The sequence below is a fragment of the Cydia splendana genome, chromosome 24 (genome assembly GCF_910591565.1).
Source record: "Cydia splendana chromosome 24, ilCydSple1.2, whole genome shotgun sequence".
Lineage (NCBI taxonomy): Eukaryota > Metazoa > Arthropoda > Insecta > Lepidoptera > Tortricidae > Cydia > Cydia splendana.
In genome coordinates, this window is record NC_085983.1 from 7,097,263 (window position 1) to 7,123,223 (window position 25,961).

General features: G+C 41.1%; 1 protein-coding gene across 1 annotated transcript; it reads right to left on the reverse strand.

Moving 5' to 3' along the window:
• LOC134802175 (uncharacterized) lies at nt 1-24,991 on the reverse strand. The gene is made up of 23 exons (XM_063774768.1): nt 24,726-24,991; nt 22,931-23,083; nt 21,387-21,518; nt 17,901-18,215; nt 17,061-17,123; nt 16,039-16,139; nt 11,995-12,027; nt 11,186-11,381; nt 10,196-10,341; nt 9,074-9,214; nt 8,811-8,898; nt 8,198-8,352; nt 7,709-7,845; nt 6,813-6,896; nt 5,486-5,613; nt 5,325-5,399; nt 5,168-5,242; nt 5,011-5,085; nt 4,854-4,928; nt 4,693-4,767; nt 4,548-4,606; nt 4,375-4,501; nt 1-2,894 (listed from the first exon to the last, which is right to left on the reverse strand). The coding sequence occupies exons 1-23, from the start codon at nt 24,900-24,902 to the stop codon at nt 1,521-1,523; spliced, it is 3,984 nt and encodes a 1,327-aa protein (XP_063630838.1). The 5' UTR covers nt 24,903-24,991; the 3' UTR covers nt 1-1,520.
• Nucleotides 24,992-25,961: the final 970 nt, after the last annotated feature.

Here is a 25,961-nt window from a genome sequence, read left to right on the forward strand (position 1 = left end):
ACGAGGGGCGTTCAATATATAATGAGAATGAGATGCAAACTCTTTAAATATTAAGAAAGTAAATACTGGCCGATAAAGCTAATCTACCTAGCTGATTGCCATGAAAAAAAAAACGAACTGTTTTTTGTTTAAAAAAAAAATACGGCGATTTCTTTGCGATGCTATTGAGTACGTTAGCGAAACTGGAAAAAAATTAACTGCGCGCCGTTATCAAATACTTGTTTGAAAATTTTTTCTACGGACCGAGTCAATTTAGATTTACGGGACACTTTAAGGTCTAATGCTCCTCCGTATTCGACAGTCGCACGTTGGTGCGCCGAATTTAGACGTGGAAGAACATCGATCATGGATGACTCCCGCTACGGACGCCCTACTACAGCAGTAACTGAAGAAATTGTGAAAAAAATCGAAAACTTAGTTTTGGCGGATCGTCGTGTCACGGTTCGTTTTATTGCTGAAAATGTAAAGATTTCTACGGGGAGCGCGCATAATATTTTACATGAACGCTTGGGTATGAAAAAGGTATCAGCGCGTTGGGTACCCAGAATGCTTACTGACACGCAAAAACAAACTAGAGTCGAGATTTGTCAAGAAGCTTTGGACCTGATACAGCAAGACCGGGAACTTTTTTTGGCGCGATTTATAACAATGGACGAAACATGGCTCCATCATTACGACCCTGAAACGAAACTGCAGTCTATGACATGGAAAAGGCCATCATCTCCAACTCTGAAGAAATTCAAGGTGGGCCGTCTGCCGGTAAGGTCATGGGCTCTGTTTTTTGGGATGGTAAAGGGGTCGTAATGATTGAGTATCGCGAGCATGGAGCCACTATTACGGGAACTTTATATGCCAAACAAATAGCAACATTGCGTTATGAGATCCGTGAAAAACGGCGAGGTAAACTCTCGAAAATTGTGTTGTTCCATCAGGACAATGCACCGGCATACAAGTCCGCCGTTGCAATGGCTGCAATACGTGATGCTGGGTTCGATATCCTTAAGCATCCTCCGTATTCACCAGACCTCGTCCCTAGTGATTTTTACCTATTTCCGAGATTGAAGGAATACCTAAGAGGCAAGAAATTTGAAGACGACGACGCGGTAGTCGCTGCAGTACAAGATTTTTTAAGTACTCAAGATGAAACCTTTTTTAGAAATGGAATTTTAAGTTTAGAATAAAGATATACTAAGTGTAGTATGCTAAAAGGGGACTATGTCGAAAAATAAAATAACATTTAATAAAAGTTGTATATAACATACTCATTCTCACTTTTTATTGAACGCCCCTCGTATAGTGCCGTCACGGTAAACTCGCCTACTTTTTATATTTCAATCCGATTTATTAAATAGAAATTGTGTTTAAATATAGCTGCTATGTTTTTCTAATAATTATCTGGTGCTTTATTCCGTGCACGGTTTGAAATAACTTAATTTAAGTACAGGAAAAATACCTATTTGTAAAATATCGCTTGGACTCCTCCCTTCCGACGTGTCGGAAGCCGGCGTTGCCCGAAGATTTTAGGCATCAAAATTGAAATCATCATCCGATATATTCTCCAACTCATCACATGTATCTCCCTTAGGCAAAAGATCTTCTAAAGTGATTTTATCTTGGTCACTGAGTCTTTTTTCACCAATATGTTCATCTAATGCATCCATTAGATTGCTATTATTAATTTCATTTACATTCTGTCCATTAATTTGTTCATGGCATCTATTCAATTCTTCAATACTTGATATTACTTCGTTTATAAATTTTTCTGGATTTTTATCGGTTTCCCCTATTAAGTTTTCTATGCTGTGTTTAATTGGACTTTCTTTGTTTATTTGTTTACTCACTTCTTCAGTCAACTTCGTTTCGTCATTGCTTTTTGATTCTTTTTCCGAAGAATTTTGATTTTGATTGATTTTGGGTTCATTTACAAAAGAATTTTCATTTTGTAAAGTATTGACTCCATTAATTCCGTTTTCAAGATCCCTAGTATTAACAGCTACGCTTTCATCTTTTGATTCTTGTAAACTTATGTCAATTTCCTTATCATAACTAACTGTATGATCATTAGTTTCACTATCTAGCCTATTGATTCTTTCATTATCGTTACATTCATCATTTAATTGGTTACTCTCTAATACTTTATCTATGGTTTTTTCACCATGATAGACTTCATCATTGCTTGTTTTTTCACAATTACCGTTATCATTAGATTCTATTACATTTTCTTTTGTACTTTTATCATTTTCATTATTCATATCCATTTTAGTACTAACGTCATTTGTTACTGTATCATGTACACCTTGATCGTCATCAGCCATTGTTTCATCAGTTCCTTTACCATCAACAGTTTCACAATGACTTTCATCAGACGTCGTTTTATTCTTTTCACCATCATTATCAATCGTTTTATCATTTACATTAGCATCCACATATTTATTCTCACTTTGTTCATTAGCTGTCTTGTCTTCCTCTACACTTTCACTCATGTCACTATCAAAACACCCAATAATATCCTTAATTCTAGCTGTCAAATCTTTCCTATCTAAACTACCGTTTCCCATATCATCTAAACTATTTATTATATCATTAATATCCTTACTTACGTCACCGAAGTCGTTTTCATGATCAAAAGCTTCATTTTTGACCTTCTTTTTTTTTCTAGGTACTTTACCTAGGAGGTTTTTAGAGAAAAGTTTTTTGATAGCTAAAGTTGTGAGAGAGGGTACGCTTCTGATGATGGATTCTTCGACATCACTGTCGCTGTCCCAGTGTGTGAAAGAGAACTCCTCCTTGAGTGCGACAGGGATGGCGACCATGCTGTCGCGGAAGAGCGGTTCGCTCTTGACCGGAGGCAGCTTCATGTAGGGGTAGATGTAGTTCTTTGCCAGTCCGTAATTCTGAAACGATAAGACACTCTTAAGTTTAACACATTCAGTGCCGAAAACTCGACTATCGGGTATTTTATGATTTCGTTCCCAGGCCGGACGACCCGATAGTCGGGATCGTGGTACTACTGCTTTATATGACGAAATTGTTGTGGCCTGGCGCGGATGTCTTGTTTGGCTGGGTGGCAACGAATGTGTTAATCGAGTTTTATTGAAGTAAAAAAGCAAAAAAGATTTCATCCTTTATCATTCTTAGTGCACATAAAATAATTTTAGAACGGCAGAAACTGCCATTATTTAAAGCCTGACCAGGAATATATGACACGCGCCATGTTGCGGAATTTCATTGGAACTAACTTATTCATACTATACTGAACTGACACCCTTTACATGAGAATAACAGCGCCCTCTTGACAATGATCATAATAATATATTACTGGTCAGGCTTCACATTTACAGTCGGACTTATTACATGTGCCTGACGCATGACACCAACGGTTATTACCTAAAGGTTGTCTGGAAGAGATAGCTCTTTAGCGATAAGGCCGCCTGTTGTTTACCTCTGTCTCCATGTATTGTTTGTATTTCCATGTAAATTTATTCTGAGGTTGTGCAATAAAGTGGATTTGTATTGTATTGTTATTTATTTATTTAAACGTTACTGTACAAAATATGTACACCAATGAACAAATGTCGGAATTAATGCCAAATAGCATTCTCTACCAGTTAACCATAGGGCCAAACAGAGAAGCAATTGGTGCAGAGAGAAAAAAATCAATGAATTAAAGAAAAGCTAACTAATACACTTATAAACTACATTGGACGCAGTCCAGTTTCAATCTATAGTTTGTCAAAGGACTGTCTCATTTCAAACATAGACAGAGAGAATCATACTATCTTTGTCTTACACTATACTAGCAGCCAAAAGACAAGGATGAGTATAGTTTTGTTCTTATTTACCTTTTCTACTTAAATTTGGTTTGACCAACTATTCATACATACATACATCACTGGCTCAGTGACCCAAAGAGGATCTTGGACTCTGACACAAGAGAGCCAACTATACCAACCAACTATAGGTATAATATTTTAATTTTTAACAAGCAGAAACGTCTGCGAACGATGCTATTAAGCTTGGAATAAATTTAAAAGTGGAAAAATGACTGTCTTGGGTTGGTTGGGTTGGGTCTGGTTGGGTTATAATTATTATGGGTAGCACATCGTAACTAGTGAATTTCCAATATGACTTGGAACTCCGATAGCCGTTTAAGGAGTGTAACACTCTTGCGGTAGATGTCGCTAGGGTCCCCTTGACCCATAATATGGTGGAAAGATTTGCTGGCTATGGATGAGGTCTTGGTGGCTCAGATGGCAGAGCGCTGGCGTATCGATCCAGAGGCCGTGAGGTCAAGTATCACCCAAGACAGTAATTTTTCCACTTTTAAATTTATAGGTATATTGTTTGTATTTGAGGACGACAGTAGGTACTAACCGGTTTAACCCTGGACACGTCGTAATGGTCCCCCGTCTCTCGTGCCAGCAGCCCATCGCACTTGGTGATCCGCACCTGCATCGGCTTCAGCCTTCGTAGCACGTCCGGGTTTGACCAACTATATATTCTGTTTGTTTTTGAGGACGACAGTACTTACCGGTTTAACCCTGGACACGTCGTAGTGGTCCCCCGTCTCTCGTGCCAGCAGCCCATCGCACTTGGTGATCCGCACCTGCATCGGCTTCAACCTTCATAGCACGTGCGGGTTTGACCAACTATATATTCTGGTTGTTTTTGAGTACGACAGTAGATACATACCGGTTTAACCCTGGACACGTCGTAATGGTCCCCCGCCTCTCGTGCCAGCAGCCCGTCGCACTTGGTGATACGCACCTGCATCGGCTTCAGCCTTCGTAGCACGTCCGGGTTTGACCAACTATATATTCTGTTTGTTTTTGAGTACGACAGTAGGTACATACCGGTTTAACCCTGGACACGTCGTAGTGGTCCCCCGTCTCTCGTGCCAGCAGCCCATCGCACTTGGTGATCCGCACCTGCATCGGCTTCAGCCTTCGTAGCACGTCCGGGTTTGACCAACTATATATTCTGTTTGTTTTTGAGGACGACAGTACTTACCGGTTTAACCCTGGACACGTCGTAGTGGTCCCCCGTCTCTCGTGCCAGCAGCCCATCGCACTTGGTGATCCGCACCTGCATCGGCTTCAGCCTTCGTAGCACGTCCGGGTTTGACCAACTATATATTCTGTTTGTTTTTGAGGACGACAGTACTTACCGGTTTAACCCTGGACACGTCGTAGTGGTCCCCCGTCTCTCGTGCCAGCAGCCCATCGCACTTGGTGATCCGCACCTGCATCGGCTTCAACCTTCGTAGGACGTCCGGGTTTGACCAACTATATATTCTGTTTGTTTTTGAGGACGACAGTACTTACCGGTTTAACCCTGGACACGTCGTAGTGGTCCCCCGTCTCTCGTGCCAGCAGCCGATCGCACTTGGTGATCCGCACCTACATCGGCTTCAACCTTCGTAGGACGTGCGTGTTTGACCAACTATATATTCTGGTTGTTTTTGAGTACGACAGTAGGTACATACCGGTTTAACCCTGGACACGTCGTAATGGTCCCCCGTCTCTCGTGCCAGCAGCCCATCGCACTTGGTGATCCGCACCTGCATCGGCTTCAACCTTCGTAGGACGTCCGGGTCCGCTATCAAATCCCCTCCTGCAGTTGAAATACATATAAGTTTTTGGCAAAAATTTCATTTTTGGTACAAGCTTTTATCGCTGACTGTTCTTTTCTTACGACAGACAACTAATACTCATCGAGACAATTCTAAAAACCCCTAACACAATTAGGTTGCGTTGTTTCATCACAGAGTTCCTATGGCCACCTCCTGTCTCCATCATCAGATCAGCTCGATGGTACCATAATATTGCATTGTCATCCGCTTTATACATGCATGCAAAATTTCAGCTCAATCGGAAACCGGGAAGTGGATCAAATTTAAGTTGCAAGATTTGATTACAGACAACGGGACAGGTGAAACTAAATAAAAGCTTGTAAAATTTCATGTCGAAAAAACCGGCCAAGTGCGACTCGGACTCGCGCACGAAAGGTTCCGTACCATTAGGCAAAAAACGGCAAAAAAATCACGTTTGTTGTATGGGAGCCCCACTTAAATATTTATATTATTCTGTTTTTAATATTTGTTGTTATAGCGGCAACAGAAATACATCTGTGAAAATTTCAACTAGCTATCACAGTTCATGAGATACAGCCTGGTGACAGACAGACAGAGGGACAGTGGAGTCTTAGTAATAGGGTCCCGTTTTTACCCGTTGGGTACGGAACCCTAAAAATTAATAAAGCTTCATGTCAAAAAACATTGATTCAAGATTTAGTCGCCTGTACTTTTCTTCCTACAGTCATTAGTCATCTACTACACATCGAAACGATTGTCGAGAGTAGGCCAAAGGTATGACGCCATCGCTCCAAAAGATGGCACCATACCTTTGTGTCGAAAGATGGCAGTAAATGTACTGACTACATAATTTACTTTGACAATATTCCTCTACTAGCTTTTGCCCGCGACTTCGTCTGCGTGGAATTAGTGACAGCAGCTAAAGTAGGTATAGCTCCTGGATAATGCTAATAGCAATCATTCAATTCGCGCATTGCTTACTTCAATTATCAGGCAATTCATTAACTCTTTCAATTCCACCCCCATTTGCACTCTCTTCATGGATGATTTCCGACATAAAAACTATCCTATGTCCTTCCCCGGGACTCAAACTATCTCTATTCCAAATTTTAACTAAATCGGTTCAGCGGCTTAAGCGTGAAGAGGTAACAGACAGACAGACACACTTTCGACTTTATAATATTAGTATGGATATCAAATTCTCTTCGGTTAACCTGACCTTTTCTCTTCTGGCTACACTGGCTTTCATGTTTCTTGAGGGTCTTCGAGGTTGCATATGTTCTGGAGCATTTCGAGCACTTGCCTGTAAATAGAAAGATTTATTTAATTATGCAATTTGGCGCAGTAGTTCTAACTTTGCCTACTCGGAGACTCAGCAACATATTGTAAGAATACTATGAACATAAAGTACCCGCTATATGAGTGAATTTCATTCATAATGTGGGCCTTTTCTAGGCCAACTCAGGCGATGGCAGCGCCCTCTCAAGCTATCCCGGAATCACCTGAGTTGATTCGGTTGATTTGAAGTAGGTTAATAAACGTGATTTTTATATATAATAGTGTTATGTTCCTGGAAACGCGGCGCTATCGGTATACACGTTGTTTCCGTGTATGTAATTGTTCTAGTCGGGATATGGTTTTTATGATTGTGAAGTGTAGTGTGTGTGTGTGTGTGTGTGTGTGTGTGTGTGTGTGTGTGTGTGTGTGTGTGTGTGTGTGTGTGTGTGTAGTGCAGTGGTGGGCAAAGTACGGCCCGCGAAAGGATTTTATCTGGCCCGCCGTCGGTCATTTAAAAAAATATATAATATGGCCAGCAATATAATAAAAATACATTATCTGGCCCTCCTCTGAAATTTGTTCAAGTTTTGGCCCCTCATGAAGAAAGTTTGCCCACCATTGGCTGAAGTAATTTGAAACGGAAGAGATTGAGAAATGAAGGAATAAAAGATTTTAAATTGTTAACAATATATTCTACGAAATTGGTGAAGCATTTTGTGATAGATTCTTTTGTAGGTATGGCCTGTAAGTTATATGGGTCGGTGTTAAGGTTTTGACAGGTGATCAGCAGGTTGTGGCGCTTTGGAGAGAGTCTTGGACAGTAATAAACGTGTGTACCTCCAGGCCGGGCGGCCTGCCCGCGGCCGGGGCAGCGGTGCGCGGCCCGCAGCGCCGCGGCGGCGAACAGCGCCAGGCACTCCTCGCACTTCACACTCGGCGGCTCGTCGCCGACGCACAGGCCCGACTCTATGTGACTGTGAACAACAAATAAATATTATAGGACATTCCTACACAAATTAACTTGGCAGTCACGAACCACTCACCGCACGGGTGTGCCAATTGGCAACTTTTTTCCACGCATTAGGTTGTAATTTTGCCAAATTTAGCACCTATTAAGGTCAAATGAGCCAATTAGTAACTCTTTTCCGCGCATTAGGTCATAAGTTCGCCAAATTTAGCACCTTTTAAGGCCAAAAGTGCCAATTAGTAACTCTTTGCCACACATTAGGTTATAACTTCGCCTAATTTAGCAGCTTTTAAGGCCTGATATGCCAATTGGCAACTTTTTTATCAACTTCCCATCCCGTCTAACATCTTTTGGCATACTCATCATACAGCTGTAGAGTGCGGAAGTCGTCGAAGCACCGGCGGCAGTGGTAGGGGAAGGTGGAGGCGCTGAGGTAGCGGTGGTGGCTCGCCGCCTCTTCGACGGTCACGAACCACTTACCCCACAGGTTGAGGCCATATGTGCCAATTAGCAACTTTTTTTACGCTTTAGGACATAATTTTGCCAAATTAATCAACTTGTAAGACCAAATGTGCCAATTAGTATCTTTTCCGCGCACTACGCCAAATTTAGCAACTTTTATGGTTTAAATGTGCCAATTAGCAATTTTTTTAGCAACTTCCCATCCCGTCTGGCATTTTTTGGCACTTACTCATCATACAGCTGAAGAGTGCGGAAGTCGTCGTAGCACCGGCGGCAGTGGTAGGGGAAGGTGGTAACGCTGTGGTAGCGGTGGTGACTCGCCGCCTCTTCGGCGGTTACATACCAGTTACCGCACGGGTTGAGGCCAAATGTGCCAATTCGCAAATTTTATCAAGCATTAGGTCATAATTATACCAAGTTTAGCAACTTTTAAGGCCAAATGTGCCAATTGTCAACTTTTTTAGCAACTTCGCATCCCGTTTGGCATCTTTTGGCACTTACTCATCATACAGCTGAAGAGTGCGGAAGTCGTCGAAGCACCGGCGGCAGTGGTAGGGGAAGGTGGAGGCGATGTGGTAGCGGTGGTGACTCGCCGCCTCTTCGGCGGTTACATACCAGTTACCGCACGGGTTGAGGCCAAATGTGCCAATTCGCAAATTTTATCAAGCATTAGGTCATAATTATACCAAGTTTAGCAACTTTTAAGGCCAAATGTGCCAATTGTCAACTTTTTTAGCAACTTCGCATCCCGTTTGGCATCTTTTGGCACTTACTCATCATACAGCTGAAGAGTGCGGAAGTCGTCGAAGCACCGGCGGCAGTGGTAGGGGAAGGTGGAGGCGCTGTGGTAGCCGTGGTGGCTCGCCGCCTCTTCGGCGGTCACATACCAGGTACCGCACGGGTTGCACGCGTGTCTGCAAAAAGAATAAAATTCAGCCTAACCCTCTAACCCCCTAAATTTCCCCCTAAAATCAGAAATAAGCAGTTTCGACTTATTCACAGTGTTAGTGATGGTACTTGCCATAACTATTCCAAATTCCAGGTACCTACATCAAACGGTTTTTGAGAAAAACGCATTTAACCGATTTGCAAGACCGAAGTGATCCCATAAGAGCACCGTGAACAAAGTTTTGTACGGTGCTCTAATAACCAAGTTGATGACACAGTACCTATATAGCTATCCATGCCGTAATCGGCAACGGTGACCCTAGCTAATTACGAGCGTGAGCTCTAATAATTTACAAATTATTTGTTTACATTTATTTAAATACCTAAACTGGCTTGCCATTTGAGGGTAGATTTGGTTTCCTCTTTTTAGGGTTCCGTACGCAAAGGGTAAAACGGGACCCTATTACTAAGACTCCGCTGTCCGTCCGTCCGTCCGTCTGTCACCAGGCTGTATCTCGTGATCTGTGATAGCTAGACAGCTGAAATTTTCACAGATGATGTATTTCTGTTGCCGCTATAACAACAAATACTAAAAACAGAATAAAATAAAGATTTAAGTGGGGCTCCCATACAACAAACGTGATTTTTGACCGAAGTTAAGCAACGTCAGGCGGGGTCAGTACTTGGATGGGTGACCGTTTTTATAGATAATGGTACGGAACCCTTCGTGTGCGAGTCCGACTCGCACTTGCCCGTTTTTCTTTAAATACCTAAAGATACAGACCATAGCGTCAAGTAGCGGAATTTATGAACCTAACCTGGTAGAACCTTAGATGGATCAACAATTGCGACATCCCACGGGGAAAGGTGCCTTATGGCTGTTGGCGCTTAACCTCTTATTAACGCCGCTCCACTACTAATGCGGTGCTATGCGACGTAAGCGCCAGCCGCCATAGGTACCTTTTCCCGTGGAACGTCACAACTGAAGTCTGCGACCGTACACTTACGCAGGTTTAGTAAAGATGGGCACGTGAATACTCAAGTGCCTCGCGAAGGCGCCCGAATTCTTACACTGCGTCTCGCATACTATGCACTTGTATGGAGGCGCGGAAGGCAGCGGGGGCTCCTCTGGAGGCTTCGGCGGCTCTTTAGTCTGCAAAAAAACCTAAATATATACAACAATCCGGATGATACAGGCAAGCCCTAGTGTAGGAACCAGCTCTGTATGATAAAGTGGAATATGTTGTGTAAATAAATGGGTCATTATCTATGAAAAGGGACCTTATGGCGCTTACGCCGTACAACGTCGCGTGGCATTGTATTTATATCGGAGCATCGTTAATAATGACATAAGCGCTATCGACAATAAGGTCCCTTTTCATAGATAACGTCACCAATAATGTTTAATCTTTAAAATTACCTTCGGTAAAGGTGACATCATAAGATGCGCCTAGCGTCAGGCGGCATGAACAAAAATTATGAGACTATCACACAATGATTATTTATATGTTTATACCATAATTTCTCATCCAAGCGATTATTCCCTCAGGAAGAGAGACGAGATTGTTCATAAAATACTAGGTTTTGCCCGCGACTTCGTCTGCGCGGAATTAGTGACAGCAGCTAAAGTAGGTATAGCGCCTGGATAATGCTAATAGCAATCATTCAATTCGCGCATTGCTACTTCAATTGTTAGGCAATGCATTAACTCTTTCAATTCCACCCCCCTTTGCACTCTCTTCAGGGGTGATTTCCGACATAAAAACTATCCTATGTCCTTCCCCAGGACTCAAACTATCTCTATACCAAATTTCAACTAAATCGGTTCAGCGGCTTAAGCGTGAAGAGGTAACAGACAGACAGACAAACTTTCGCCTTCATAATATTATATATAGTATGGATACAAAACACAATTGCAGACGAAGACTGAGATATCGCAGGGCTTCATGACTTCCATGAGTGATTCAGCCTCAAATACAAATGTAAATTGTACATACCTTGGGTAACTCCGGCTTGGCCTTAGGCTTAGGCACCTTAAGGGGTACAGGCATATTCTCTTCTTCAACCCTGGTCTTCTTCGACTTGGGTCCGGGTCTGGGGTTCGGGGGCGGCTCGTTCACCGGCTGTCTGGACCTCGGGCCCGGTCTGCGGGGCGGTGAAGGCTCCTTTAGGAGCTCCTTGGTTGGTATGGGCCTGGTGGATTTTGAAAAAGAATTTAGTTTCAATTTATAAAATTTGGGATTATTAATAAATAAAACAGCAATTCAAATGGAGCTTAATAGAACTGCTATAAGAGCAGTTTTCATTGGTTTTGAGTTACTCAGCTACATAAAAATAAAATATCATTTGTCAAATTATAATGAGTACTTTCGAAGTTATGAGGGAACAGATGAACATACATACATACATACCCACATACATAGGGGGTATTCATAAATTACGTCATTTCAAATTAGGGGGGGTCTGGACATCGGATGACGGTAGCATGAAGTAGGAGGAAATGGGGTCATTTGAAGCATGATTTTTGGATGATTATAGGAGGGGGGGGGGGGGTCCAAAATCGTCAAAAATCGATGACGTAATTTATGGACAGCCCCATAGCGGTCAAAATCATAACCCGCCTTTTGCGTTGCCGTAGTCGGGTAAATAGGACTGGAAGATTCATCTTAGACCAAGAGCAATATTAAAAAAAATATATAAAAAGCAAGGATTCGCAATATGGAATCTAAAGCAAGAGAAGATTTTTTTTCTCACAATTTTGTTTTTATAAGACTAATAAGTACCTAATAAGTTTTTAACTTATTACCTTATTCTTGCATCCATTAAATATCTTGCAATACTGGTAAACAAGTCATAATCATAAGTTAGTTAATAAATTTACGTATACATATAATGATAAAATACAAATACAGATAGTTAGTTATAGGCATAAGTATTCCACCAAAAAAAACCGGGCAAGTGCGAGTCGGACTCGCGCACGAAGGGTTCCGTACCATAATGCAAAAAACGGCAAAAAAAAACGGTCACCCATCCAAGTACTGACCCCGCCCGACGTTGCTTAACTTCGGTCAAAAATCACGTTTGTTGTATGGGAGCCCCACTTAAATCTTTATTTTATTCTGTTTTTAGTATTTGTTGTTATAGCGGCAACAGAAATACATCTGTGAAAATTTCAACTCTCTAGCTATCACGGTTCGTGAGATACAGCCTGGTGACAGACGGACGGACGGACGGACGGACGGACGGACGGACGGATGGACGGACGGACAGCGGAGTCTTAGTAATAGGGTCCCGTTTTACCCTTTGGGTACGGAACCCTAAAAAGGCCACGTACAGTCAGGAAAACCATTAGCTTCGCACCCCTGCATACGAACATACAGACGTAGTGCATAATTATTTTCCATCGTATGTTCACGGAAACTTACGAACGTGTCTTGCTATTTCAGTCTCGGTACAAAAAGTACTGAGGTTGACTGAAGTAGCATGACAAATACGAACATTTCCGAGAAGACACGATGGAAAACGATTATGCATTACATCTGTACGTATTTGTATGCGTGCTCAGCTAATAGTTTTTTGAGTCCATATTGGGTTGCATACAAGTTTAAGTCATATCTTTGATGCGCATAACAACTTGTGTCATAATCATCATTGCGCATACAAATGAAAAGTCATATTATATTGTGTCATACATTTTTAGCCATAATATTTGATGACATACTCAGCAGTTGTCATAAATTTTTGTGCATATAGATTTTAATTATAATGAATCAAATGTCATACCAGCTAAAAGCATATTTAATCGATAATTTTCAGCCATAATGGTTTAACACATTCGACACCGCGTACCCGACTCTCGGGCACTCGTAAACTTTACTCAGATGCCTGCATACCCGCTAGTCGGGCAAGAGCTATAAACCTACACGCGACGCCGAAGTGCCCGACAGGCGGGCAAGCATTGCATCTTCACTACCTCAGGGCTGCCACTGCCACTAACAGAAAAAATTGTAAGTCTTCTGATTATTATGTGGTCGAAAAGTTGGTACAGTTGAACACTGATTTAAACTTTCACGATTATTAAACATTATCAAACTGCACAACGGGACTTAATCGCGTATTTAAGTTTTAAGATTTACCTCCGACGTTTCGAGGACGGCGTTGTCCCCGTGGTCTCGGAGAAGACTGGCTCAAGTTGACATCAACATCTTCTAGCCGCGCGAGTTTTTCGAACTACCCGCACTTGGTCTTGTTTATCAGTTTGAACGTTTTGCGCACTAGGGATGTCACTCTGTCGACACACAACACTAACGATATTCGATTTATCGACTGTCGATATTCGTTTCCGCTTACATTTACTAATGACTGGATTCCATGTGGATGAGATCTTAAAACCCTCGTCCCGATTAAAATTGCAATGTTTTTTTATTTCAATGGCTTCCCGCACTTTTCTACTGTAGAAATGGCGATCCGTGGAGAGGATTTTTTTTCGTGGAAAAGTGCGGGAAGCCATTGAAATCAAAAAACATTGCAATTTTAATCGGGACGAGGGTTTTAAGATCTCATCCACATGGAATCCAGTCATTAGTAAATGTAAGCGGAAACGAATATCGACAGTCGATAAATCGAATATCGTTAGTGTTGTGTGTCGACAGAGTGACATCCCTAGTGCGCAAAACGTTCAAACTGATAAACAAGACCAAGTGCGGGTAGTTCGAAAAACTCGCGCGGCTAGAAGATGTTGATGTCAACTTGAGCCAGTCTTCTCCGAGACCACGGGGACAACGCCGTCCTCGAAACGTCGGAGGTAAATCTTAAAACTTAAATACGCGATTAAGTCCCGTTGTGCAGTTTGATAATATTGGTACAGTTGATTATTATATTTTATTACTTCACTTTGTATTTTTATTTACATTACCTAATGCGATTACAAAATAAAAATTCTTATTAGTTGGTTACGTGAAATTGCATACACGGGTATGTATCAATAGGAGTTAGAATTAGGAGAAGAACAAAACGGGGAGCCTAAACAGATGAGACAGCAGATTTAATTTTATCCACGTACTTATACGAAAGTTACTTGGCACAGCCCTGAGCGTCCGCCGCTTGCCCGACTAGCGGGTTCGCGGCGTGCGGCATTGAGTTGCACGTCGTTGCCCGACTAGCGAGTACTGTCGGTTTCTGGGGTATTGTTTGAAATTTTGCCTGGTTGCGAAAGTGTTAAGGCATACTTAGTTAAGTAGTTGTTTCTTTTCTTTTCCCTAATCTCCGTCCAAACACTTAATTCGACGGAGCCCCGCTAACACGGGGCTCCTATTTCTGCATAGTTTGCCCTTCGGGCATCTAAAGAAACCTTACGAATACCTACTATTTGAATAAATCTATATCTATGATTAGTTTCTTTTATAAAACCGTTTCTCCTACTGGAGGGGGCTCCTCTCCTTCGATCTCCTCTTTTATACGGTCTTTGTGTGGTTATGATTATGACTAAAGTAATATTTGCTTCATAGGTTGCTCACAACCATACATATTATTCATGCTTTGTAACATTTATGAAAAAACATAATTATGACCACTAAATATATGACTTAATTAGGGTTCCGTACCCAAAGGGTAAAACGGGACCCTATTACTAAGACTCCACTGTCCGTCCGTCCGTCCGTCCGTCTGTCACCAGGCTGTATCTCACGAACCGTGATAGCTAGACAGTTGAAATTTTCACAGATGATGTATTTCTGTTGCCGCTATAACAACATCAAACATCAACATTTATTCAGCAAATAGGCCACAAGGGCACTTTTACACGTCAACATTGAATTTACATACAAGCAAAAATAATAACATCAACAATTTTATAAAATAAAACTAACAATTCAATCTAACGTATTACAATTACTAAGAGATGTATATGGTCTCTTAATGTCGAATTACATACATAATACAGATACAAAACACAAAAAAAATCTATAATATTTAGAGGTGTACAAATACTAAAAACAGAATAAAATAAAGATTTAAGTGGGCCTCCCATACAACAAACGTGATTTTTGACCGAAGTTGAGCAACGTCGGGCGGGGTCAGTACTTGGATGGGCGACCGTTTTTTTTTGCCGTTTTTTTTAATTATGGTACGAAACCCTTCGTGCGCGAGTCCGACTCGCACTTGCCCGGTTTTTTTTATGTCTATATTAATACTATGCACTGCAATACTTCGAATGAAAAACAATTATGTATATCAAACAGATGACTTAAAATTTTATGCGAATTAAATTAATGACTATAAAGATTATGACATAACTCATTTATGACAAAAATCCAGTTATGCTCAGGAATAATTCTGGCTAAAGATTTTTATGACTTACATTTTTACGCATAAAGTGTTATGACAATTAAATATATGACAAAAGTTGTTATGCAACCAGAGGGAGTCCCAGTTTTTAGGGTTTCGTACCCAAAAGGTAAAACGGGACCCTATTACTAAGACTTCGCTGTCCGTCCGTCCGTCCGTCTGTCTGTCACCAGGCTGTATCTCACGAACCGTGATAGCTAGACAGTTGACATTTTCACAGATGATGTATTTCTGTTGCCGCTATAACAACAAATACTAAAAACAGAATAAAATAAAGATTTAAGTGGGGCTCCCATACAACAAACGTGATTTTTGACCAAAGTTAAGCAACGTCGGGCGTGGTCAGTACTTGGATGGGTGACCGTTTTTTTTGCAATTTTTTCCGGTTTTTCTTCATTATGGTACGGAACCCTTCGTGCGCGAGTCCGGCTCGTACTTGCCCGGTTTTTTCCATTCACTTCACAGCTTCGACCCATAAAATCATAACCCACTACTTGATACTTACTTAGCCCTCTTGGGCAGCAGCGCAGGCCTAGGGGGCTCCTCTCGCGTCCTCTTCAATGAACGCGGCATCAGCAAAGTGTTGTCATCAAACTTCATACTGTCCTGGATAAACAAAATATGAAAAAATTGAGGAATGGGGTTGGCCGGTCGAAGTATTTAGCAGATGGTGCCAGCATAGCTTGCCCTGTCAATAGGGTATTATACTGTATTTAAAATAAATTATTTTACACCATGCATGAAATAAAGCACCAGATAATTATTAGAAAAACACAGATAGGGGTTATTTTTAAACATAAGTTCTATTTAATAAATCGGATAGAAATATAAAAAGTAGGTGAGTTGACCGTGACGTCACGATGTAATGTTTCATACAAATACCATATTAACAAATCGTTTTGACAGTTCTAAAAAAGTAACTGATTTGACTAGTAGGAAAATACCCTATTCCTAGAATTCTTCTTCCTCGCGTTATCCCGGCATTTTGCCACGGCTCGTGGGAGCCTGGGGTCCGCTTGACAACTAATCCCATGATTTGACGTAGGCACTAGTTATTACGAAAGCGATTGCCATCTGACCTTCCAACCCAAAGGGGAAACTAGGCCTTATTGGGATTAGTCCAGTTTCCTCACGATGTTTTACCTTCACCGAAAAGCAACTCACATGATTTAACAACTTTCCATGAATACATTTTAAATATACCTAGTTTTTGGTTATTTTTATTGTGTAATTTTTCTTTTTAAGTAGGTGCAACAGATATTCGGTATTCGGCCGGTTAGTAGGCAACATTCGGCAAAGTGGCCGAATACCGAATAGTTGCCGAATAGTCGTGGCATTTCTAGTTTAAATGACGGAAAGTCTGAAGTTCTGAACTGAAGTCTCCCTACTGCTAACGTTTATTAATAACGCCATGAGCCTTTATAAGGCAGAGGGAATATATTTCCCACTATAATTTTGAACCTTTATTCTAAAGTGATAGGGTTCAATTTCGCATAATTTCTGACACCACACCTAATTAGTACTTACCTCTAGTAAAGATTCCAATTCCCCCTTTTTCTTCGCAGGTGTGGCCTTTTTTTCTTTTGGTATCTGTATAAAATAAACAAGTTTTAAAGTTTTCTTTACATATTTTTTGTGTCCGGACTCACAATACAATAAAGAATAATACATTATAATATATTCTTCAGTATACAGAGAAAAAAAAGATTTTTTAAAAGTTTCTTAAAATTATATTTACAATTTCACTGCGTTCCGGTTGACCCATGTACAGTACCTGTACTAATATGTTATACAACGAAGGCCGCAAAAATATCTGACACGATTTTATTAGTAGAGCCATAAGAGCGTGTCACATATTTTTGCGGCCTTCGGATAGTAACATATTATTGCAGGTACTATGGACAGAGTTTGCCTGTGTTAAGTTTGCATTGAGTTAGGACCGACACATTGATTAGTGTTAAGTGTGGACACTTGTGCCACCTGGTGTCAAAGTAGCGGTACTGATAGTTCCACTACTTGACGTTAGATGTCGACTACGAATGAACGCGCGTTTTGGTAAGAAAACTGATGTACGGAGTTACCACTCTTTCTTTACTTGTTACCATAGACTAGGAACTCTCAGATGGAGCTTAGAGCAATTATTTCATGACACCGATGCTGCCAAAAATACAGGGGTGCGGGGGACGAGGTGAGAGAGTCCCGTGCCGTGATTGGTCCGTTCAAAGACACGGGCGTCACACAAAGACACTTGACTCGAAAATGGAGTAAAACTACCGTGTATTTGTGGCAGAGGGGGTAGCGCTACTATGCTCAGTCTGGAGGATGTCTTGTCTGGGCTTGTTACTCTATGATTCATATGGGCATCACCTGTGGGTCCTTAGGCGCCTCAGTCTTTTTCGTCTCCGTCTTCTTAGCGTCTTTAATCTTAGGCGGGTCCGGCTTCCGTCGCGCTAGCGCTTCTTCAAGCAGCGAGCGGCGCGGGCGAGCCGGCGCAGCAGCAGGGGAAGGAGTGAGCGCAGCGGCGGGGGAGGGAGTGAGCGCAGCGGCGGGGGACGGAGGGAGCGCGGGGGCGCGGCGGGGGCGCGCGGCGGGGGAGGGGGCGGGCGAGGGGGAGGGGGCGCGGCGGGAAACGCGTGAAGACACGCTCGAGGAGCGAGAGGATGAGTCCGAGACATTCTCTATCTGGAAATTATGATAAGAAAACAAATGATACCGGAACTCATAGACACAAGTCACAACAGGAGCCCGCTGGCAATTGGCCTGATGACAAATTTTGAAATCCCTTTTATTATTGTCTGTACACTTGTACTGGTTCCGAAAAACACAATATTTCAGCTATACTCATAAGATTTAACATAAATAATTGCATTTTTTTATAGCTAGTTTAAACCACGCGCGAAAACGCCTCGCAAGCCATTTGTGACGTCATTAATTAGTTGGTGGAAGGGTGATAGACATTGTTTACATACTTACAGTTACGAATTTTCCCTTGAATCCGAATGATATTGTAAATTCAGCACCATATATTATGATTAGGGATGATAAATACATTACAAACATTAATCACAATAACTCATTTTATACAAAAACTCTCACACGGTTGCAATTTAAGATGAATTATTTAGATACATGCAAATTCTGAGTGAAAATCACAAGCGCCAGTTTTACTTTTTAATTTTTTCTGGTTACGACAGCCAACATGGCAATGCTAGTTCCATTCAGCCTAATAATAAAAAAAGTTTTTTGGTGAGATATCATATTATTTAGCATTTTGTTTATTTAATAACAAATAAATTTTTACTTTACATCGTGTAATAATATTTTCTGGACGTAATAAATGTTTAGTGGCGTAATAACATTTTTTTTGAACCTCCAAACTCTTTGGTGAGGATATATGGATTACGGTCAATCAGGTTGTCTATGCTGCTCTAAGAAATACGCCATGGATTGATGACGTCACTCCTTAGGTCGCTTCTGATTGGCGTTTCAGTCAAAATGGCTGATTGGAGAATTTTGCACTTTTATTTTATTGAATATATTAATAATCCTAATGTTTATACTGAGATTGGGTCATTTTTTAGAACCATATTAACATACAGGGTGGAAAGGCACGACGATCCTTTCCGGAAATGGGAGATAGTTTAGTCTAAGCTCTATATTTTCTCCATAGAAACTATGTTAATATGGGCAACCGTTTCTAAATTATGACCTTTTAAACATCCACGCAAAAAACTACTTTGTTCTAACCCTAACAGGTGACAGGGTCAATGAACTTACTTGTAAACAATCAGTATTCGACAGGAAATTATGCTAATTTGTTGCCATCTAACCATTTTTAGGTCTGCTTACAGCACGGTAAGAATCATTGCAGGATTTTCGCTTTCTTAGTGGTTCCACTTGTTCAATACTTGAATGAAATAGTTATGTTATTCCTTAATATTAATAATACTAACCACAACATTGTTTACAACGACAGTTCAAATGGTGACATTGACAACCACTCAAAAGTACGCAATCGTCTTATAAATATCTCTGGTTTCCTTGACTGATAAAAAGGTTTTAGTTTCTTAACACGTTTCACAAAATTATTTTCGAATAATTGGAAACTATCTAAAATAATTAAAAATAACAAGTAGGTTGTGTTAGTTGCACCAAATGAACTTGCAAAAATTAAATACTAAGAATAAATCAAGAATAAATACTTCTTCAATACCAAACTAACAAACCTTCTTGCGTGGTAAGAAATAGACAAGACGTGATGTTTGAAATTAAATTTTCATTGAACTATACTTATTGAATGTCATATTCTTCAAATAAAAATGTTAGATGCTCGTGGCTATTTAAATTTGTGGGGCTGTGTAAAAGATATGGTGTACCAAACCAAACGGAATGTGAAACTGCGGACGAAATGAGACAAAGGCTAATTGGTGCTTTCTGCGGAGGATAAATGACGAAGAGCATACACTATATCGCATGTGCATCGACATACTCGGGTACGGGCTGCGGCGGCGTTGTAATACACGGAGGTACATTTGAACACCGTATGTGAAAAGAAGATAGTATTAAATATTGGAAAAAAGTAATTATCTAAGAAAGTAATAAAATTGTTTGTAATATTTTTGCATGCATTTGATTTATTTGACATTTATGCGTCATTCATACATCATTGCGATACTGTCAACGATCGGAAAAAAGTGTAAAGTCCCGAGCTTTCCCGACGGAGATCCTTAATCTAGCCGTCATGTGCACATGCTATAGGGTTATCACCACAGTTAAAAAGTAGTATTTTTGCAATTTTTATATTTTACTCAATTAACGATTCTTACCATTACCAATAGTCTCTGTATCACTTAAACGACCTAATACTTCCGGGAAGGATCGTCGTGCCTTTCCACCCTGTATATGTTTCTTTGAAAATATTATTTCCATGATTCTTTGTTACTGTCATCAGGCCAATTCCTTACCTATACCACAGAATAAGTAATAGTACTAGGTACAGAAGACTCACTCTCTAACAAAACGCGTCTGTTACGATCAGGACAGATATGGCCGCTAGGTAGCGCCACGCGCGGCTTATGGCTAGCCACCAAAATCGGTGTGGAACGGATGTACCTGTTGCAAAGCGACGAATTCGCGGAGTGAGCCACGCCTGCCGCTGGCAATCGCTTAATATAAAATACCTATTACGGCCTGGCCATGACATTGTGCGACTGGCTTCGGCTAAGGCGAAAACCGTCATTACAGTTGCCAAAGATTAAAAAAAACTACTGTATAATTGATTCATATTCATTCCAGCTCTCAACGACCGAACTGAACTAAAGGAACTAAAAGACCAAACTGGTTTGTTTGACCGATTGACAGAGAGCACTCTCTGTAGTGACCGAAGCAGGCACAAACCTACAAGGTATAACAGTATTTGCTATAGAATAGGGAATATTAGACAAACCTCTGTGTAGGTGGCACAACTAGCACATACAGTAAACAAACATCAAAGACCCATCATGCGTCACTAGGTCAATCACATGGCCTACCGTGAAACACGACAATGGAAAGTTCGGTTTCTGCCTCTCTAACACTCTTGCATATTCGAGCGATAAAGAGGCAGATAACTAAATTTCGATTTTCGCGTTTACCGGTAGGCCCTTGTTAACAAACCGGCTTGATGCATCAATGTCATATTTTATTGTCTGTGAAAACTTGTCAAAAAACAGTTTAAGGCACAGTATGTATAAATTAGTCTATGAATTTAATAGAGTCGGTAGTGCTGCACTCTGGCGGCAGAACATTGCAGTAATATCCCCTATTGCCTGGAGAAGAGATCTGTCTAATAATTTGTGACTAATATAAATTCACCTTAACATTAACATCTGGTTCCTTCTTAATCTTCTTGGTGCATTTGGGGCCCGCCTTACTCTTCTTTGGTGGCTCATCGTCCTTTGTATAAACTGGCTCTGTCACGCCAAGAATACAGTTACTTTGTTCAGGCTGGAACGGAAAATAAAAATATAGGATCCATATAGCAGGGGTCTCCAAACCCCGGCCCGCGACGCGGCAGCCAGGTACACCCCCCCGGCGCCGACGGTGGCCCGCGCGAAAGTTTCTGAGGCGCAATATGGCACTCAGGTAAAAAAGTTTGGAGACCCCTGCCTTATAGGATCACTCGTGCGTCTGTCTGTTTGTCCGACCATCCCCCCCCCCCCCCCTTATCTCTGAAACTACTGGATCTAAAATTTTGAAAAAATACACAAAAAAGTTCTTTACCTATAGATGACAGGAAAACCTATTAAAAATGTGCAGTCAAGCGTGAGTCGGACTTAATTACGTCCTTAGTTTTTGATCACCCCTACGGGTTTTTTAAGGAATTTAATTCACACATAAAAGTTAAAAATGGGGTAATGTACGGAACCCTTGGAACGACTCGCAATTGACCGGTTTTTTTTTTACATTTAATTTAACAAGCAGCTAAACTGAGTTGTATTCTACACCATTTCATTCTATAACAGCCCAGGAACTAATATAATTTATTCAAGTACTGCTCACAATTGTGGGTGCAACTGAATAGAAAAATTGAAAATCTTTATTTCGGGTCAGAATAAATAATAGTACTACCGTACAGAAAGGAAACTTCCTACAAAACCGAAGTTTGACAGTGTTTCAGGGTCGAATCATGCTGTCCCTTTGGGGCTATTCATAAATTACGTCATTTCAAATTAGGGGGGGGGGGGGTCTGGACATCGGATGACGGTAGCATGAAGTAGGAGGAAATGAGGTCATTTGAAGCATGATTTTTGGATGATTATAGGGGGGGGGGGGGGGTCAAAAATCGCCAAAAATCGATGACGTAATTTATGGATAGCCCCTTTCTAATATATGGCACTATCCCTTTCGGCTATTTAAGGCTGTCAAAATTCAAGCCATTAGCTGCGGTCGTGCATGCAAAGGGACGTCAAGTTGTGTCAACCCTAATAATTGCTCAAAGCAATGCTGAGCTGAACGGAGCCGAGTTTGCCCTAAGGGAAGTGTTTCACACCCCTGCCCATACTAAGCGCACTCCTAAGCCCACCTCCCCGTACTAAGTTTGTATGGGAGCGCTTATATGGTGTCTTTGATTGTCTTAGCCCCCATTCGCACGACAGCTTTTTCAACGCGCGTTAAAAAAGAGCTTGAATCTGTCCGCACTCTAAATTCGATTTAACGACCAAGGCTTAAAGTCGAAAATCTAACAATGCTTGATAAAAAGCGCCACCGCTGTCGTGTGAATACATACGTGGTTATCCATTTGTGTCATTCAAACGCTTTATTAACGCGCGTTGAAAAAGTCCCCGTGCGAACGGGGGCTTATGTGCGCCGTGTAGTAGTTGACATTGTGTGTGTGTGTACGTACAGATCATACTTACTTCTCCTTTTTTAGTGTCCTGTATGGGAAGGCCGAGCCTGGTCCTTGTCTTAATATTTGTCTGACGAGTCATATCCAAGAATTGGTAGAAGTCATTCACTTTATCAACGCACAGCTCACAAATGAGCGGAGGCATGCGGTCATCAGGCCGCACCTAGAATGAACAATACTAATTAAAAAACATTGTAAAGTACAGTCAACGTCAAAGACATGTTTACCAAAATGTAAACTTTCGTGAGACATCATTTTAAACTGTTTAAAAGACAATGGCTTGAATGCTCATGCCGCGAGCACTCAAGCTTCAGGAAGGACCCCAAACGGCCCGAAACATGTCGCCAATAGCGACTAAAAATTCAAGTGAGTGAAACCGTTGTCATCTAAACAATTTAAGAGTAACAACAATATGCCTGGAAATTTTATATGATATGGATATAAAAAACATTTAAAACATATAGACACACTGTGACGCATGTTGTGACAGTAGGGGCACAGAATAAATAATAGTACTGCCGTACAGAAGGGAAACTTCCTACAAAACCGAAGTTTGACAGCAGACCCTTTCTAATATATGGCACTATCCCTTTCGGCTATTTAGGGTTATCAAAATTCAAGCCATTATCTTATCTGTGGTCGTGCACGCAAAGGGACGTCAAGTTGTGTCAACCCTAATTATTGGTCGGAGCAATGCTGAGCCGAGCGGAGCCGAGTTTGGCCGAAGTCAGGAGTTTCGCACCCCTTCCCCACGGGTTATTGATTAATTGAATGTAAAACTGCTCAATGTGTGAAGAAACTGCTCAAACTTGACCAAAAAGTAAACAATCACAGTGTGAGAGTTTACACTTCACTAGCCCTGTAAGCCCACTATACAGAATAGGGTTGCCAGATCGAAAGGCGCTATTTTCGGGAAAAAATATACATTTTTCGGGATTTTGGGGCTTAAGTCGGAAAAAAAAAACATTCAAATTAAAGTAATTGTATTAAAAACAACGATATTTTACATTATTGGCTCTACGTCCGCTCAGGTCTCTCGCCACGCGCGCGCTCGTGCTCGACGCGGGTCGCTCGCTCGCTCGACGACAGTTCGGAACTTGAAATTATTGCTTTATAACGAGAAGCTGTTTTTCGGGACACTTAACACTTTGTCGGGAATCGGGAACACTTGCTAAAAATCGGGAGAATCCCGCCAAATCCCGACCATCTGGCAACCCTAATACAGAACTTTCCTATTTTTGACTTGAACCTTGTATAGTAAATTGGGATAAATTTCGTTTGTTTGAGAGAACAATAATATAAACCAACAGAAATGCTACTTTATTAGGTTTACGAAAGGGTATAATTAGATTGAAACTGAGTGTACATTGCAGTGGCAGATTTGCCCTAAGGCCCAGTAGGCCCGGGCCTAGGGCGGTAAAAAATAGGGGCGGAAAATTGTGACAAAAAAGTTGCTGATGATAACAAGAAATAACTCAAAATGTCTTCTATATGATGGGTGCTGCGAAAGGGGCGGCTATAGGGCCTGGGGCCTAGGGCGGCAAAGACTGCAAATCCGCCACTGGTACTTTGTATTGCACAATGGGCCTTACGAGGCTTGTGCAAATTTCAAGAAACAAATCATTTCGAAAATGATTTGAATGCGTGTAATTTACGTGATTTAAACTTCCTTTGGGTGTAAAATTGTAAACATAGTTCAAATAACAATGTGTACGACCAGAACACAGGTGTTATGATTCAGATGCAAGAAAGTCAATTTGTTAACGACGTAATGTTCTCTAATAATTCAGAATACAATACTTTACCTCTAGTTGTAAGCATTCTTGTATTTTCTGCCTCAATTCTAGTTCGGAACTGTCCAAGTCGATTATGTTTTGAATGATAGGCATCCGATAGCCACCGCCGGCGCCGCAAAGCCGACACGCCCGGTATATTTCATAAATTGTCTGCTTTTCAGACTTCGATATTGTATACCTCTCCATTCTTGCCGTTTCTGCAGTTTTACTAAAGAGAATCACGTGAAAAACATAAAAGAAAGCTTGCTACGTTATTCTACATGCCGCTACAACGAAACGACGCCATCATTGTTCATTTGTCACTTCATTTCGACTGATTTCGACAGAGTTTTCGTTTAGTTTCACGTCAAAATTTTAAATTTTTACAACCGGCAAGCACAAAGCGCCAAGTGCAAACGAAGTTTTATAGCAAACCGTAAGCCCCCATTCGCACGGGAGCTTTTTCAACGCGCGTTAAAAAAGCGCTTGAATCTGTCTGCACTCTAAATTCGATTTAACGACCAAGGCTTAAAGTCGAAAATCCAACAACGTTTGATAAAAAGCGCCACCGCTGTCGTGTGAATACATACATGGTTATCCATTTGTGTCATTCAAACGCTTTTTTAACGCGCGTTGAAAAAGCTGCCATGCGAACGGGGCCTTACAGGTAGAATGATAATCACACTGATACAATTCTAGTCAAAATGATCTTGCAAAATATTGCGTTTCTTCTTATTTCATTAAAAATCTAAACTTTACCATAAAATTAAATATTATAGTTGGTCAAGCAGATTTTGTCAGTAGAAAAAGGCGGCAAATTTGAAAAATGTAGGCGCGAAAGAATATCGTGTCATAGAAAATTTTAATATTTTATAGAAATTATGATAATTAATAATTTGTAAAAAGGCGCCAAATCAAAAAACTTACTTAACTTAAAGGTTTACCTTTTTCACACCTACCTCCGTGATTGTAGGTAAAGTGCATACAATTAACACAGTCGGAAACAAGGCTTCAGACCAATGTCACCTTGCTAGTTTCCGACAGAGTAAAAAGTGATTTGCCACCAAATTGTATTGCGCTCCAACGAGAATAAGGAGTAAGGACGAATTTAGACCGTCAGAAGCCTTGTTTGCGCCGTGTAGTAGGCGCTTTACTGCCACATACGTGATACTTTAAGTGGTATCCAGACGGGATGATCAAATCGACCGATTTGATCAGAAATGAAATTGGTGTCAATCTCCAATTTAATCACCAATTTTAGATTTA